We start from the raw sequence: 18,472 nt of genomic DNA, 5'->3' as shown, positions 1-18,472 counted from the left end.
AAAAAAACAGAAAAAAACACTACTTACAGTGATGCAATTTTAATACAACAAAGTTACACTTGTAGCACAGGCAAAGAGGAATATGCATTAGACTGGGGGTCTATGTTTACATATTATTAGTAAGCTCCTGCCCATGCCTTGCATTTGTCTTGGTATCTCATGTGGTAAGTGGCCAATCTGCAAAGTTTCTTTTTAATTTGAGTTGAAATCAATATTCACAAAAATACACAATCCATCTATAAAGTTTTCAACAAATATTTGAACAGAAAAACGCTTTCTATGAAGTGCATACTGAGTAATGTAGTTTTTATACAGTGTGTTTGGAATTAACCACCGGGACTGGTCCCTCCATCCTACCTCTGTGCAGCAGAACCCTAAGATGAGAGAACATCAGTTCTTTCATGCTGCAGTGGGCTAAGGAGCCAGAGCATACACACATTTCCCAGCCTCTGACAAAGCATCAGCCTCCCGTAGGCTGGAGCTGCTCCTGAGGCCTCTCTTGAAAAAAAGCCATCTGGGGAGGTTTTCATTTTCCAGTTTGTCTCCTGGTTCAGTACATTTCCTCTTGGGGCTTCTGTAGGTTACTGTGGTAGAGCACAGCTGGACATTAATCAGCACAAAAGTTAAGAAGCCACACTGGATCAGATAGATGTTTTATGTGAATTTTCAGTGAGTCTGCCTGAAATTCACCTATCCAACTGCCCCTCTGCTTTTAATCATGTTTTGCTCCATATTTTTCCCTTGGAACTTGGCTGCATTGCTCTCAAACAAAATGGGATTTATTCTGACTTGTGCCATTTATTATATCTGAATTGTAATATTTTCAAAAAGAGAAGCCAAATGGGCCATGTGGCTTCTTTTACTAGCTACTGCTGACCTAACGTAGTTTGTATTTCATTTTTACTCTGAAGAGCATCTTACTAAACACAGTTTCCCAGAACAGAGCTGCACCGAACCAGTATCTCCTGAGTCCAGAACAGCGTACATATCCCTGCTGAAACAAAACACAGGCTTCCATTTAGCACGTAAAGACAAGTAAGCAGCATATCTGCAGACCTATCCCATGTATTTCTTCTCTAATAGTCAATTAAGTGAATATGACTGTGTGATCAAATTAAGACATCATCTTGAGTTGTTGCTGCAATGCTCAGTGGAAAACAGAATGAATGTTCTCACACTTTGCAGTGTGCACAGCCTCACCCGAGGTAAACAGGTACACAGAATGCTGCTAGCAGTGAGGAGGTTCCCTTTCTTATCCCAAAGCCCATTCTCCAGGTGGAGGCAGGGCCTTTTGCAGAACTCCCACTGAAGCAAACGTCTGTGTGCACAGAGGCTGCAAAGCATCAGCATGCGCGTGAACTGAGTGCATGACACCCTCACAGCAAGCAGTCCAACTAATGAGAAGAAAAGCTATTTATCTTTTGCTCATCAAAATCTTGTTTGCCTTGTTTTCATATTCTGACCACTTCATTATGTAAGTTATCATTTCTGCTTTGTTGGGGAGTTTAGTCTTGCCTGAAAAATCTCTAAGTATGACATTTCATGGATTTGCTCTGTCCAGAAGATTAAAAGTTAAGCAACTGTTCCACATCTTTCTTTGTGGAGCCAGATTCCAGTACACATTCATTACAGTACTGTACAGCAATACATATCTATTCCTCCAAACACGCATTAGAATACTCCTATGTTATTAGATGAAAGCAGATGTAGCTATCTAGCTTTTCATTGTTTAGTCCTTACATTAGCATTTTATACAATATACAAATTTTACACAAAGTTATATTCTTTGTTTGGTTTTGGTTTGGCTCTTTTTTGGATGAAACAGAGACTTTTTCTTTGCATAGAATGAAATTGCTTACAGCAAGTTTTGTTTAAGGTATAAAACAACTTAGTAGTAGTCTCTGACAGCTTTCCAGGAATACAGAATTTTGTACAATTACCTGTTAGGCAAAGGTAGACAAAATAGGTTATTGAAACATACTTACAACTGCTATTGTAATATGCCACTCAACCAATTTGTATATATTTTACATACATTACTTATATTTTATATGTTATATAATAGGTGTTAGCCATGGTTGTACTCTGAAAGCTGGTTCTTATACATTTCCATACATAAGGCTCTCCAGCAGCAATACTATGGCAGAGCCACTAAAGAACAGAAGTCATTCATGAATCGAATGCCACAGAATTTAATCCTATACTTCCAGACCAAAACTGTTCTCCTTACCAGAATGAGATGCTTCCTTTCCTTGTCATCCCAAACTCAAGAGTCCTTTCTGTTTCTGTAAATGTAGCAGTTGCATATATTTTGAAGAAATTAAATCTTGTGTACAAACTCTTCCACTCGTTTGCAACTCCATTAAATCAGTATTGCAAACAGAAGTCTAAGTGGTAACAAAGATTCTCAGCTCATCTCAATGTACATACTTGTAAAGCTCTTGTACAGTGCTAGCATTTCTATAATCTTATTATCAAATAACTTTTTTCTCCTACTTAAATCTCCCTGAAGTCATTCTTCAATTCAGCTAAATAGAAGCGCGAAGGATCTGAAAGTAAGGTTACCCTGAAATGTTCGTTTCAGCAAATAATTCTAAAAAGTCACAGGAAATCTTTTGTTTTTCGAATACAAACTGAAGTGCAAAAATTGTGCTTGTTTTTTTCCAGCATATGACACTTTAGACTTTCAGGTGACTCAGATGTTCTGTATTGGAGGAAAGTTTTAGATGAGAATTACCTTCATCTTTGCTACATCAGCCCCAACACATAAATCAGGTCATGTTCAACCAAGTGGTTCCAGTAAGCTGAACTTAATTTTCCAAGGCCTTTTTCCATACATGCATTTTGTCCCAGAAAGCATGCACCTATAGACCTGAAGTGGACACTCTCCTTACCCTCACAGAAGACTTGCATTCCTTCAAAGATTCAACTGAGAGTGCAAAACATGAGTTTACGTTTTACTGACACAAATTTACAAGCTGTTCTTTCAGAGTTTTGGCCAAATTAAAATAATAGTAATTGAAGTAATAATTGTCATAAGCAGATGAATAGCAGAAGGGACAATAAATGCTATTCATGCCATTAAGTGTGTTTATACATTTGTGATCTTAACACTTCCGATCAATGAGCCACTATGGCTAAAAATGCATTCTAGTAAGCTCTCCAGCTCATGGTTTGATTTAAAGGCAGAACTTGACTTAGCTCCTTCTAATCCATCCTAGAAGGTTTCCTGATCAGCCCCAGATATAGTTTGTTTGTCTTCCTCAACAGAAAAGAGAAAGAAAACATACCAACATATCAAATCTCTCATTACTTGTAAACAGGAGGGCACAGCAAAACGCCAGCTACCCCATTTCTGCACCCAAAGGAAAGAATCGAATGATATATGTACCCTTACATTTTAAATTCCTTTCTCAATGTATGCTTTGGCCATTCACCAAGGACCATTACAGAGACTAAGCATATTTAGTCTTAATTTAGAGAAATTTTAATTGTGTGAGCTGGTGTAGGAAGAAAAGCAAAATAACACGTCTCAGCTCAAGAATAAAAGAGTAACCAGGGAGGGCAGCAGCACCTGAACGCACTCTATCTTACGAAGCTTCTACTTCCCTTGCCCAATCTCTTCTTCCTGGACCTTTGTAAGGGGCCATGTGTCACTCTTGGAAGTTTGCATCTAAATATGAAATATTTCATTTCCTTTCTCTCTTGAATTTCTACAACTTAGTAAGAAAATAAAACCAATCTTCTCTGAAGAAATTGACTCAAGCCAGTTACCCTGTATAATTTAAGAGAGAAAAGCATTGTAGCATTTCAGAATGAAGAGTGCAATATTAATCATAATAAAATATGAGAAAATGCAGAGGTCTGCATTCTAAGTGATTTTAAGCTTTTATTTGTCTCTTATTGCATGTGAAAAGCAGTAATAAAAATTTAAAAGCATCAGTTTATACAACACAGCATAGCCTGTGCTTTATTTTCACAGTATTTTTCCCTAAGAGCAATTTAAACCAAATCTTTGTTTTAAAAGCTTTACGTACACATTTCATCCAAAGCCTTATTAAATTTACATCCATGTCTCCATGTAGTAATGTTTTCTATCATTAAAAAAAAAATTTCAAAATGGCAATCATTTTAAGGTTTATGTCTATACTATTTAATTAACTAAATGGTAAATTTTTTTTACAAACCTTTATTTAATTAGATAGTAAGTCTCAAAAAATAAAGGGAAACCCATTTCAACCCAAGAGGATGTTGGTTGTGTCCCAGGAGACCATCAGAATGGATACAGTGTTTTTTTATTACTCCGAAATGATTATATCGTAATTTACAGAAATCTTTGTGTTCCAACCAAAATATGTAATGATAATAGAATAAGAGCCATGTATTTTCAAAGTATTTTAAAATTGCTTGACTAGTAAGCTTTATTTTATTTCACCTTAAACGACTTAAGTACTATCTGATTTAACCAACGATGATAATTATTACACAAGAAATTAGATGAAGATCAGTCTTTCCTGGAAGAACGGGAGTTTTCACTGACTAGGAATCCTGCAGAGCTCATGCCCTGAATTTTAGTAGGTCTGCCATATCTTTGCTTTTGTTACTGCTGGCATTATTATCCCTACTGAAAGAATGCTTGGGAGCCCAGTCTGAATCGAGGCCCTGTATAATGCACAGAGGAAACATGATTCAGTACATAGAGATTTCCTAATTCATTATAAATCACATTATGAAATGAATTTATCTGAAAACAGATAAATTCTAAAGTGGAATCCATTTATGAAGAGACTGGAAATGAAAGTACGTTCTAGAATATGCTCCAAATTAGAGACCTTTAGGAGAACACCATCACTTTAGTAATCATACTTGTAGCTGAAAATTTTATGTACTAGTTTCATATGCAACACCCAAATTGATCACCTATAGAAATATTAACTGGAGGAAAAAGCTGCATAAGGCTACAAAAAAAGCACAAACAATCCTTTAATGTTCTCACGGGCAGAGAGATCACTACCTGCAGCGAAGGACAAATGCAACCACTTCTCTAAGCCCACTCCCATGTCCCTGCTGCAAGGGATGCAGCACTGTCTGGCTGCATAGAGAAGCCAGAGAAGTTTCCTTTAGAGGTGAAATGCCAGGGCTTTCTTTCACGTCCTCAAGTGTCCCCGCAAATAGCTCAGAACAGGTAACTTTGGCTTAGCAGAAGGATGCTCACAGCAAGCACACAGCTTTAGCCCAACTCATTGCATGGCACCTGAGTGCCTGTCCCCTTTGAGGCACTGTGCAGCAGCACAGCACGTGTGGCAGGATCCAGACTGACGCCCTCTTATCTGGGCTGGAAAAGGGGAGAAGCCAAACTGCTGACTAGCAGGAAATGCCTAACTGGGGAACAGTGGGAGAACATAGGTGGGAGTGTGGCGTGGGAAAGGGCAGGGTTACTGCCTTCCCTGAACAAAGGCATCTTTACAGAACACTGTGAAGTGGTGGAGGGATCCTTGGAGATTCTTCATAATCAGCTAGAGCTATTTAAGTATGACTCTTTCTTGAAAACTGACCAAAACAGAAATTCTGAAATTGTTTTCTAATATTTCTCTATTGAAAATGCACAGCTTATAATTAAAATATGATCTAAAAAAAATAATGACTCTGAATTCCCTGTATCACACTGAATTCTTGTAGAGCATCATCAGCTGTGGTGCCACCGAGGCCCTGCTCTGCCTGCACAGACATCTGTGGTATCCCACTGAAGGAGTGTAACTCCCCCCAGCTTGGCAGCTGGTGAAGTACAAGATAAAACACACACATCATTGTTCTCCACAGTGATAAAAAGCAGGAGTCTCGGCTGCCTCTGTACTGATACAGTAAGAGTATTTGGCTATGAATACACACTACCACTAGATCTGTTAAGTAAGAAGCGATCTTTTTAATATAAGCATTGTGCTTTAAAATGTTTAAGGGTTTACAAACAGTGTAGAAAATATAATTCTCTAAAATTCTACATACATATATGGCAGGAAATACTATTTACACTGAAAAATACTATTACACACATTAGCAAAAATCCTGCAAATAGCACAGATGGAGGCATAGTGATCTTCACGCTGCTGAGCGGGATAAAGTTCTACAAGCTGCCAGAGAATAACAGGACATTATACTCACAAGAGGCCAGTTGTTTTCCTTTCCTAACATTAGCTTCTTACCCAAGACAAAGATCTAATGTCCATGAAGCAACTTTTTTTTGGCAGAGAGCGTGCAGACAGCTATTTCACACCCAGACATGTTGCTTATGGCAGTAATCTCATTGTTTTGTGATAATGAAAAATCAGAGCTGAAACTACTTCAATGAATTTAAGATTAGGAAACAGACAGCTGGAAAGATGAAACCTGGTAACATAGACAAGGTAAAACAAAGATATTCAGGCTGTATCCTACTCTAAATTAAACTCCCTTTGAATCTATGTGCTTCAGTTGATGGATTTTTGTGGAGCACTGATGGCTAAGCTTGAAAAGCCTAGAAATTCGGAATATTTACTGGTAACTTGATGATTGGTTGGTTTTAACTCAGCCAAGCAGAGATTCACAGGGTATTAAATTGCTGCTCATGTAATTACATGATTAGGTGATAGTTTCCAGTTTTGTCAACCTCGTTTCAGGAGGAATGTTTTTTTTTTCTCTCCTCCTTTTAATGACAACAGATAACGTATTGCTGTGACTTGGTTCAGATTTGCAGTTCAGTTCCCAGTTTTTTCATCCCCAAATGGGCACATGCTGACTGCCTGCAATTGTGCTCATTCGTCATACACGACCAGGAAGTCATTTACCAACATATACTGAGCAAGAAACTAGTGCAGCTGTGTACAGGCTGGCTTGTATGCCTTCTTGTTTGCATATTCCATTTTCTGAGACTGGCTAGCACAAAAATAGAGCATACACAGTTGCATATTTCCCTATAAAGTGCAGGGCAGTATTTGTTACGCAATAAGACTACGCAGCTGTTTCTACATGATCCTCTTCAGTTGTGGTAATTAAGGAAGGGAAACAAAAGCCATGCCATTATTCCCTTCCCTCTTCACGTGCATTTGTAGTTCATATACATAGATATGGTTACTGTCCATTATCCTTTTCTATATCCGTCTTCCATACTCCTCTTTTTTCATAGTCATTACAGCAAGAGATAATGTTTTCTTGGAATACTCCCATTGAGAAGCCTGGAAAATGAAAGCTAGAGCATGCTAATTCTAATTCCTCTCCCCCTGTACCCTAATCTTAAACTTTCTAAATTCCAGCATATCATTTCCATATCCATTCAACACATAAATATATGATGTGTAGAATTGTTTCACATGAAGTTTTTAAAAACCATGTAGTTTCAACCGTGAACAACTGAAATGTTTTATATTTTGTTTTTATCCCTGTATATGCATTTGTGTTTAACATTTGAATTGTGAAGTACACAATACTTATAGAAATGAGAGAACGCATAACATAGTCATGTGCAATCCACTGCACAGCAGTTAACTGCAGCTTAGAATGTCTTGTAACTTTCAATTATGCAGTCCAATAAACTACTATCTAATACCACCCTACCCTCACATATCCTGACAGCTGTAATACTTTGGCACCACTCAGTGCTTTGTTTGCTTGCATGATTATAACCTCAAGGCACGAACTGCACCTGGGCACATGACACAATCTTGGGGCACTTTTATAACAAACTCTGTCTGCATTGCAAACCTGGTTGAGAGAGTAATTTTATTGAGAGCTTTTTCTATCACATTTTGGAATTAGTTAAAACCCCTGGGGAAATAATGGAAACAAAAGTATGAGTTTTCCTGTTTAAATTGCATCAGGACTTGGTTGTTAAACCTCAATCACTGAATCTTATTGATACAGTCAGGAGAGATTTTTCCTATTCCATTATTTCCCATTACAAGTTTCCAAATGGAAGTGCCTTGTGACTGTAAACAAGACTTTCTCAAAGAACTAAATTTTAGGTGCTCATATATGCCCTTGCAACACAATCATGAGTCACATGCAGTAATGGCAAAACACTAGAGTGAAGCAAGAAGATTAACCAAGCAACTGCATTGGTTAAGATGCAATACTTTTATATCAAGTAAAAAATCAGATTACCATGGACCACAAAAAGAGAAATATAAATATCAAATTAAACATTGAAGAAATTAAGGTTGCTTAAGATAAATCTAGTCACAACCCAGAAATGTTATTAGTTTGGTTATACATGCACAGAAGCAAAAGATTTCAGACCACAGATATTATGTGGTATCTTCCATTGGCTGCTGGGTATTTATTCAGCAAATTACATAGCCATATATTTAAAAAGGAGATTTTTCAAAGAGACAAATTTATTTCTGACAAACATAGGCCAGCTATTTTACCTTAGCCTAAAGGCCTTTTGTACCTTTGCAAATCCTTCTTACTGACTTCAATAGAACTTAAACACATGCTTGAAGTTAAGCAGTCTTTAAAGAGAATTGAATAAAGATTATTTTAAGCATACATTTAAATGTTTTGCTGAACTTCATTCTAAAAAAACAGTAAGTAAAATGTAAGTTAGTTTAAATCTGTTGAGAATGCTCCAGTGAGGACTATTCAGGTATTCCCATGAGTTAATTGTTCTAGCGGCAGAACCAGCGAAATACCCCAAAGCTTTTTCACTGCCATGTATGCTAGAACAGCATCAATTTCACCAGAGCTACACCTTCATCTGTGCTTCACAGCCATAGCTCCTCTCCTTTTCCCTAGAACATATCCTGCACTCAGCATCAGCAGCATTTACAGCACAGTAAAGCGAATAATTATACCTCAGGACTTTAAGTAACCTCTTACTTTTAGGCCTGTATGAATTATGATGCTACAAATATTATTTGCCTGATTTCACAGGTATTTGCCCTAACACACCTATACCTTGGTCCATAATAGCTCTTAGTTTTTTCTGTTTCTTGTCCTGTATCTTGATTCTTATAGAATCACCAAGGTTGGAAAAGACTTCCAAGATCATCCAGTCCAGTCGTCAACCTACCACCAATATTTCTGCAATAAACTATGTCCCTTAGTACAACATCTAAATGTTTCTTGAATGTCTCAGTCATCTTACCTGTTCCACGTTTCTTCTGAAATTCTATTCGTTTTAAATAAGTTCTAGCAGTTCATATTTTGACAGAGCAATATTTGACATCAAGACAGTATAATAGTAACACATACTCTAAACTCCAGAGAGCTGTCTCATTCCAGAGTTTCATTATTAAACATTAAAAGTTTTTGAACTATTTTTCGTGATTTTTATAGCAACTTTTTCATAGCTTACAGCTACAATCTGAAATTGGAAACATACCACAGAAATAACTCCTTCTTCCATTTGGAGGCTTCTTGTAGAGTCTGAGAAATTTTGTTTAGGCTCAAAATTCAGAGTTGTGTAACACCATTACAGTTGAAATGTGTTTTCTGGAGAGAGGCTCTTATTAGCAGACATTCTTCCTGGTCACAAAACAGAGGAAAATAAAGAGCAAATATTAGTTGTAGCAAAGACAACATGCACATATGCCATTAATCTCAAATTCTAGTATTTTTTCCAATGCTTAGACAACATTTTCAACAATACCTGGACATCAGCAAACTAACCAATAACTTTTAATAGTCATGCCTAAGATTTCACATTTCTCTTTTAAAATACAGGCACTTGGATGTGGATGTGTGGGGCAGGCTGTCCTCAGCCGAGGAGCCCACGGTGGGACCATGACAATATCGGTTGGCTTTGCAATGGCAGTCACCATAGCAGTGTATGTGTCTGGTGGGATTTCTGGTAAGTAGCCTCTGTCCTCTGATATAGTATTTATTACTACAATTTTAAGGTTAGCTTATTAAATCATTTGCATTTCATGGTATAAGCAAAGATGTATCTAGTGGTAACAACCACTGCACTACAGCAGAATCTGCAGAATTTTGCTAGTAATTATTTTATATTTGCTTCCTTCTATTTTGCTGTTTGATAATTAACATTTAAAATAAATTCTGGCCTCTACTACAATGTGTAAACCCCTGGCTTTTAGGATAATTGGTGCATGCAAACTAGAAATCTGCTTGGTATTGCTTTGAAAATTCTGTCAACAGAATAAATCCCAGACAGCACAAGTACTGTATTTAAGGAAATAACCAGGAAAAGATTACAGAACCCAGCAGACACCAACTAAGATGGCTGCCAGCTGGGTGGAAGGTGGAATGACCCACTAATGAGGATAAGCAGCAGGGTTCACTTTAGAGAAAGCAGTTCATCTCTCCATGTCCTATGATAAGCAGCAAGCCTTCTCCTTGCCCCAAATTTTAAAAGAAACTTACTTTGTTTGTAAAAAACAACAACAAACTACCTACATACATAACAGATTACAGAAAGAAAAAACAGCAAAATGATTCAGTACTTGAGATATGCTCTGTGATACACTGGCAGTATACTATCATTGTCTCTTTGTTTCTGCTTGAACATTCCTAATCTAATATAAATTGGTTAGGAATCTTTTTTTTTTTTTTTCCCTGTAGGTGGGTTAACTCATCTGTGTCTGTGTATGCCCCATTTTTTAGTGATAGGAATCTCCATCATTCAGTCTGGCCAAATTAATATCAGGGACACTAGTACAAATGCTTTAACATTTTAATCCTCCCTGTAAAACAGAAGCTTATGGGTTGCAATAACACACAGTTTTGTGTGTTAAAAAGTGCAATACTCTGTGCTATATGTGGAGTTTATATTATCCTTTTATAGCAAATGAATCCCTTGTACTGCAGGCCTTATGAAGGAATTTCTTAACAATCATGAAGAGAGCAGATATGTCTAGGTATAAGGAGATCATAATAAATAGCTACAGCCAAAATTGCTACAATAATTTCTCTTCTCTCTACAAAAATTACAATTTCTTTTACAAAGACAGCATGTTTGAGGAGGTTTCTAGGTTCGTATTAGAAAGTGCTTGAGCTAGTGCAAAACATGCAGCCTTGTTACAGACATTGAAACTTAAGAAGAATGATGCATTGATACCATGCAAAGTTAATTCAGCTGTATGTTCCTATCAATAAGCTGCAGCTCTTGGTTTATATGTAGAAGGGTAAAATCTTCTAATGCAGTATTATGACAATAAGGACACTAACCTTTCCTATATTTGCATCGCTAGAGGTACTCATCTCTATCATGCAGAAGATTAGAGTTCAATTCCAGCAGGTCAGATAGGCTGCAGAGGTTGCAGTATTATGCTTCCTGAGGTTTTTCCCATGACAAAGGATTCTGCAAGCAATGCATTTTCTCTGTGAAAGAACAGGAACAGATATTTCAGCAGGCTGTGACAATCCAACAGCTGATTACTGGCAGACATTTTAGAATATCAGTTCCCATATATTCTTGTCAGCAAATTCTATGGATTTTCAGCCATAAAGTCTTATCTTTAAGTACTGCTAAAATATTTTGCATCAACTTCATGAAATTCTAACTGCACAGGAACATAAGATATAATGTCTGCACACTTGGTGAATTTGAGCTCTTTTACCTAGGTGAATTCCCCTTTCTTCTCTTTCTCTGTCTCAATTTCCTCAACGAATAGTTAATTTCCCACCATTTTTACAAACTTAACATTCCAGACAAACTCAGGATTGTGATCACTTTAACTGGAAAAAATTTCCAAAGCAGATTTTTATTTACTCTTTTTTTTTTTTAATCAGCAAAGTGCGAGTGACACAGGAACCAAGAATCTTTTAACTCCCCTTTGTAAACATGAGAGCCTTCAGCTAGAGTTTTCCTTCCCAAATTTAATGTTAATCAGACATTTCTAACATGAATATGACTCGTCCTTACCACTGTAGTCACCCTGTATTATATACAGGTGGAGAACAGTATCAAGTGGTGAAAGAAAGGAAAATGATTCATTCCAGCCAGAGTAAAGAACAAAAGACAAGACAACAATTTCTCAAAATTCACATGAAGGGCTGTTAAATAAGGTGCCATCCATCTATTTGCTCTGCACTGAAGAATTTGAAGTACAGGGAGGAATTTAAAATTAATTCAAGACTGATGCTACTAGGTCAGAGTTTTGGAAATGATACAAAGAAGGTTTTATCCAACTTGTTATCTGTGTTTGTCAGTTCTTTATGTATCAAAGGTGCCTAGATTTCATAAGATAATGACCAGTGACCTGAAGTGCAAGCAAACACAGAAACTGTACATAGAGGCCCTTTCTCCATCACTATCCCATGACAGACAAAGGTCACCCTTTTTTTAGTTATTTTATTAAAGAGAAAGGGCAATTTTTTCTGTCATGCTGAAACATGACTTTGCCTTGAAGGTAAGCACTGAATCTGCTATGCCCTCACAATACCTGGGATTTTAGTTTATTTTTCCTGTTGAATACACCTGTATTTTTTTGGCAAGAAAGCTGCATTTCTTAAGTATCAATGACTTATCTGTGAAAAATGATGTTCCCGAAGGCATGCGACACTTTTTTTCCATGTTGATAAAAACACGAGAGAAGTGACTAGCACCTGGTAGAATAATTAATGAATTTCAGAAATTACAACTGTCACAAAGACTCCCAGTATTGCTGAAGTCTCTTGTATGTGTGAGTTCAGGCGCCACCGAAACATAACAAACCAGCAGCTAGCCTGAAGCCAGGCAGCCCTGACGGTATGTTCATGAGCTCCTAAGTAACCCCAAGTTGAAGAGGAGGACATAAACATAATTTAAATCCATTTCCCTTGTGTGTAGTGAAGATCTAATTCAAAATCCAGGATACAATCAAGTCAGTGATGGTCCTTCACCTCAATACAGGCTCACTAAATTGAATGAATGTGTTGTTGTCTCAGACCTCCCTTAAAAATGAATAAAAAAGACCTTGAGAAACAAGAATACCTGCAGAATAACATGCCTTCTCATCACAACCAAAAGGGCAGATTCAGGCTTTTTCTAGATAAGTTATCCTCGGATTCACAGCTAACATAAGCAGGACAGTATTCTGATACACAGCGTGGTCTGTGAACATCAATAGGGAAGCACTTGGTGGAGTTTGGTGGACACTGGCTCACTCCCCTCCCCCATAATTTCAGCCAATTTGTTTCATTTTAATTGCAATCAGCATTTAGTTGCAAAGTAACCTCTAGGAAACTATGTATGTTAGCCTCATGCTCAAAAGTGCCCATAATTTTTGCAAATCCTTTACGTATTCCCATGTATCTGAGTCATTCATATGGCTTGTTTTGTGATTTATTTTTCAGGTGGTCACATAAACCCTGCCGTTTCATTAGCCATGTGTGTGGCTGGAAGATTAAAATGGACCAAATTGCCAATTTACATATTAGCACAACTCCTGGGAGCATTTGTTGGAGCAGCAGCTGTCTTTGGGATTTATCACGGTGAGTACACCTTATACGTGGTCATGGGACAAACTAGAGGTCAGGCAGTCTCTAAGGCCCCAGTTTTTCAATAAACACGAGGCAGGCTGAGGACTCAACACAGAACTAATGGCAGGACTGAAGCTGTAGCTGTAAAGAAGAAAGGAAGAAGCACAGGGAGTTTGAAGGAAAAAAAGGGCTCAATCATTCCAGGTATCTTACAACTTTTCTGAAACACTAATTCTCCAGGAAATGTTCTGAAATTTAGAAAAATTATTCATGGGAAATCAGATACTCTGAGATAATGTCTTTCTCAGTAAGGATTTTAAATTACTTAATAGTCAGGATATAAGGTTATTCATCTTACAAGCAAATTAAAAACATTAAAGACCTGATCCAAGTGCCTGCAGGCAAGTATCACCAATGTCATTCATTGAGGTCATAGGATATGAGCTCAAGTCACTCCTGACCAAATTGCAGACCACCCTAGACAGAACTCTCCAAGGTAAAGTGATAAAGGGATGATATTAGGGGGATGGGATTACCCCTATCCTTGGGGCATGTTTCTATTTTACAGTGTGCCATCTTGGTAAATCTCTGAGTTACATACATGGGTGTCACTGTCTTGATGAATCCGCTCAGATCAATTCCCTCAAGCACCTACTCCAAAATTCCACTTGTGTTGTCCCAGTCTCTCTTCTTCAAAGCCTCTCCTGCCTGCATTATGTCTCCAGAGTATTGGGTATAGACCCACAAAATTAAAAAATTAAAATTAAGGAAGTGCCTACTGTAAATCAGTTAGGTGCTCAGTACCTGTAGTAATCAGGAGCAGAAAGAAAAACTACTTTAGGGATGGTGCTGACTATTTTCAGGCTTGGTATGTTCTGTTTTGTTTGGTTGTTTTCACGGTTAGCGTTAAGAGCATGGGAACTACAGGGCTTGCTAGAAAATTATTCTGAAGCAGAAGTCATATTATACTATTTAAAATACACTTCAAATGTACTAACAAACATATGTGGATTTACAATATACAAAAATCCATGCATATATAAAAATACACAGACCTAAATATACTGAGAACTCAAGTTTTGTGCTTGGCCTCTTTCTTCCCATCTTGAACAACAAGCATAGGAGTTGCGTGTTAAGCTCATGCAGACTGAAAACTTCAAACTCCATTAGAAGAGGAGGGCACTTAGGAAAGCTCACTCCCAGAACAAATCATTGCACAACAGTCAAACAGATCAATGGCAATTCCTGGTGGCTGGGAATTGAGAAATTTTACAACAAAACAGTCAAGATGCGATGCATTTCTTAGGGCATCGTGCCAAGTGCAGCACCTTGTACAGAATAATGCAAATCAGAAAGTGCCCTTTTGCACTGATTTCAGAGCAATGTGCAGGAGGGGAAAAGTCCCATTTGAAAGTTGTGAAACATAAAACAAGCACTTCAGTGCATGGAGGAGAGAAGGGACAGGAGAGTGCGAATAAGCACACCATTTCAAATCCATCAACTATGCTCCCACATAAAATAATTTTCCGTTGAGAATATGAAGTGCACATGCTTATCCATATCTATTACAGTCCTAGAAAATCAATATTATGTATAAGTGCAACCAGTCATGGCTGTTTTCTATAGATGCCTTTATGGAGTACAGCAATGGAACACTTGAAGTCACAGGACCTTATGCAACAGCACATATCTTTGCAACATACCCAGCTCCATATCTATCCCTCATAAATGGATTTGCAGATCAGGTAAGTGCACATGATGTTTTGATTCTACAAATTAAACGTACTGAAAACTCTAAAACAATAAAAAGAATACATAGATCTTTAAGAGGTATGATGATTCTCATCATTTTAGTTACACATCACTGCATACAATAGCAATGAGAATGCAATGTTGTTTGTGGGGGTTATATTTTAGTCAGATTTTATAAGCACGATAATTTCAAGTTGTTCTTTCCACGTTTATCATATTAATTACGTGTCTTTAATGTCATACATATAAGAGGTTTTCCCCAGCATAAATCAGTGTTTCTCCTTAAACTTCAGCTGCACTGTAGCCATTTGCATGAAAATCTAGCTCATTAAGTGTTAAGAAATGCTTGAACAGCCACTCTAACACCTCGAGCAACTGTGTTTTCTGCTACCATAAGCCTCCTCTGCAATCTTCTCTTTGCAAGTAGATTTATTTGTTATTTTTCAAAGGACTGAGAGAATATAAAAAATTCTCCACTCCACTCTCAATCTGTATCCTTTAATCCTACTTAGGCAGAAGTGAAAAATGAAGCTTCATATCTCCTAACTACTCCTATCAATTTACCTGTCTTCTTCAGGCACACAGAAAACAAATACCGTGCGAGTTAAGTAAAACTAGGGATTGCTGGAACACAAGAATTCCTTACATAAAGGGCACGATGACTGCACAACCTGGCTTAAATATATATATTTATTTATAAACCCAACATGCAAAAAAAAAAAGCATCGTTTTGAAATTTTGTGACAACTTCTGAACTTTGTTTTGGATCAATCAACAGATTTTTCTTTTAATAAGACCTTTTTACCAATGGATATTCTAAAAAAAAAAAATCAAGCCAAAGTAGAAATCATTTCAAGAAAACCCAAACTTGCAGCCTCTTTAAAATCAATTTTAAAAATGAATGCTTTGATTATGCTGAAAGTTTGTTTGTTTTTTTCCCCCTGAAGTTAATTATTAGCAAAATCAGCATTTCCACAGCATTTAATTTAAGAGAGCAGCACTTTCATGAGAAAATCATTCCAAGATTTTTTTTCCCCACTAACTCAATTAGTATATGCAATACTGAGGTCACATTACATTTATGCATACAATTGTACTGTTATACATGCAGTCTTAATTTAGATATGTTTTTAGCTGCTAAGTTTTCATGTTATAGACATCACTTTTTTCCTTATGTTATGCAGTATAAAAGATGTGAATATTTAATCTGATAAATTATCAGACTAAGCTACTATCACATAAAACACTTTGATATCAATTTAAGTGATTGTATTGGCATAGCAGAGCTGCAAAATTTAGTTAAAAAATTAAATAAATGGAACTTTGAATTGAATGGAAAAAAATGGAAGCCAAGCATCAGACCTCAGACAGGAAATACCTTTTAAATCCTCTTTTCTTTCCACACCAGGTTGTTGCAGATTTTTTGCTAAGTCCTCCACACATTTCTTGCCCTGTCCTTTCAGCACAGATATCTAAACTTCTCATTACTGTGAACTAGAGAAGCATTGGGATCCAAATTTTACTACTCTGTACAGTGGGATAAATCTCAATACCAGCTTTAAGCCACCACAAGCCACAGAGATGTTGTGGCCTCTCTTTTCATTATTAGAAGGAACCTGCACATATTTATTCAATATTCTTTTCTTTTCATTGGCCAGGTGATGTCAACAGCTGTTCTTCTTCTGGTTATATTTGCTATTTTTGACACCAGAAATAACAGAGTACCAAAGGGCCTGGAGCCAGTTGTAGTAGGACTTCTTATAATCGTTCTTACTTGCTCTTTGGGAATGAACAGTGGCTGTGCCATGAATCCAGCCAGGGATCTCGGCCCCAGGCTCTTCACAGCCATTGCAGGATGGGGAATGGAAGTATTCACGTAAGTAAGCCTGGATATGAAGTGAAATGCTTTTGGTTAAAATTGCTTCCTACAAAACAAAGATCCTGATCCAACATGGTACCAAGTCATACTTTATATACATATAAGTAATTCTTCGCATACCAGAAGCTACTCATGCACTTTGTCAGACATGCTCAAGGTAGTGGGCTTTAAAAAGTATTTCCTGCTCCTAGGGCAAATCAAACACACATTATCTCTAGTATCAATCATTGTTCCAAGCAGGCCCTTCCCAAAATACTGGAGATTCCTAGAGGTCACTGAAAATATTAAAAAAATGTTTTACTTCTGTTGGACGGCAGCTTTCAGTGAAAAAGGGAAATCGTGAGAGATTTAGGTGGGTATATATATTGAGTGTTGTAAAAAACAGACATATCAGATTGAATTAGTCCGTTATTACTAGCGAGTTATTGCAGACATATACAACAATCTAAAAGCCTGACTTCCTGCCTGGGAGCAAAGGAGTGAAAGGAAGAAAGCTCCCTTCATTTTCCCACATTTCAGAGCACACTCACAAATCTCTGTGCATGTGTGTGTGCACGCACGCGCTCTTGGCTGGCCAGATGCACAGCTAGTTAGTTGCACACAAATCTACAGTTTACACATATTCAGTGTAAAAGCCACTCTGGGATATGTGAGTGAAAGTACTCTGTCATCAGGATTTGGATCTTCTGGTTTATTTTTGTATGTTTTTTTTCCCCAGTTATTTACAACTCTGAATCCTCTGAAGTACCATAGAGTGCTACAGAACTTCAGTGAACAGAGATTTTGTTTTAGCTACTTCAGAAAGTACATGTAATCTGTGTTATTAGCGTAGCTTCAGTCTGCACATACCGTGCGCCTTAGAGAGGAGAACACAACAAAGGACTGTCTTCCTTAATGCCTCTTCTAGTTACTTGCTGTAACATTAACCACAGCGTTACGTGTTAGAATCTGTAATATTTTAACTAAGCTTGCTGAAAGCTTGGAGTCCTGATGGTACTGCAATCTATGCACAGAATAGCTGTGAACCTCACTGCCCAAAAATAACATCGCACAACTGAACAATTAATGGCATTTAAAAAAAAGAACACAGAATTTCTATGTCTGTACCATCGTGTGCTTCCAGAATTTATACAGCGGAAATGCATCCCCATTGTAAAGACCATCCTAGGGACTTTAAAAGTGGGAGCATAAAAAGATACGAGCTCACAGGTGGGTGCCAGAATAAACAGCAGTCTGCAGGAAGTCCAAACCAAGTCCCTGCCTTCACTTCTAAGGCTACTGTTATAACAGAGCTCGTGGGGGTGACAGGAACACGGCTTACAGTATGAATGCCGGTAGGACCGAGGAAGAATCGGGCTTTGTTAGGTACCTGGGAACATCTCACAGGTGACGGAGTCACTGCCCAGACCCGCACCCCGAAGCTGCGCCGCGCCGCACGCACAGCGC

The 18,472-nt window shown here is 37.6% G+C and overlaps 1 protein-coding gene across 1 annotated transcript in view; it reads left to right on the top strand.

The window, feature by feature from the left end:
• Positions 1 to 18,450, top strand: part of AQP9 (aquaporin 9) — a 21,168-nt gene extending 2,718 nt beyond the window's left edge. The window contains exons 3-7 of the mRNA XM_010717273.3: positions 5,852 to 5,859; positions 9,697 to 9,823; positions 13,270 to 13,407; positions 15,022 to 15,140; positions 16,806 to 18,450. Of these exons, the coding sequence (XP_010715575.2) occupies positions 9,757 to 9,823; positions 13,270 to 13,407; positions 15,022 to 15,140; positions 16,806 to 17,027 (546 nt within the window). The 5' untranslated portion in view covers positions 5,852 to 5,859; positions 9,697 to 9,756 and the 3' untranslated portion in view covers positions 17,028 to 18,450. The remainder of the gene's footprint in view (positions 1 to 5,851; positions 5,860 to 9,696; positions 9,824 to 13,269; positions 13,408 to 15,021; positions 15,141 to 16,805) is intronic.
• Positions 18,451 to 18,472: the final 22 nt, after the last annotated feature.

This window comes from Meleagris gallopavo, chromosome 12, assembly GCF_000146605.3.
Source record: "Meleagris gallopavo isolate NT-WF06-2002-E0010 breed Aviagen turkey brand Nicholas breeding stock chromosome 12, Turkey_5.1, whole genome shotgun sequence".
NCBI lineage: Eukaryota > Metazoa > Chordata > Aves > Galliformes > Phasianidae > Meleagris > Meleagris gallopavo.
Note: the sequence above shows the minus strand (reverse complement) of the source record. Positions and strands in the feature narration are given on the sequence as shown.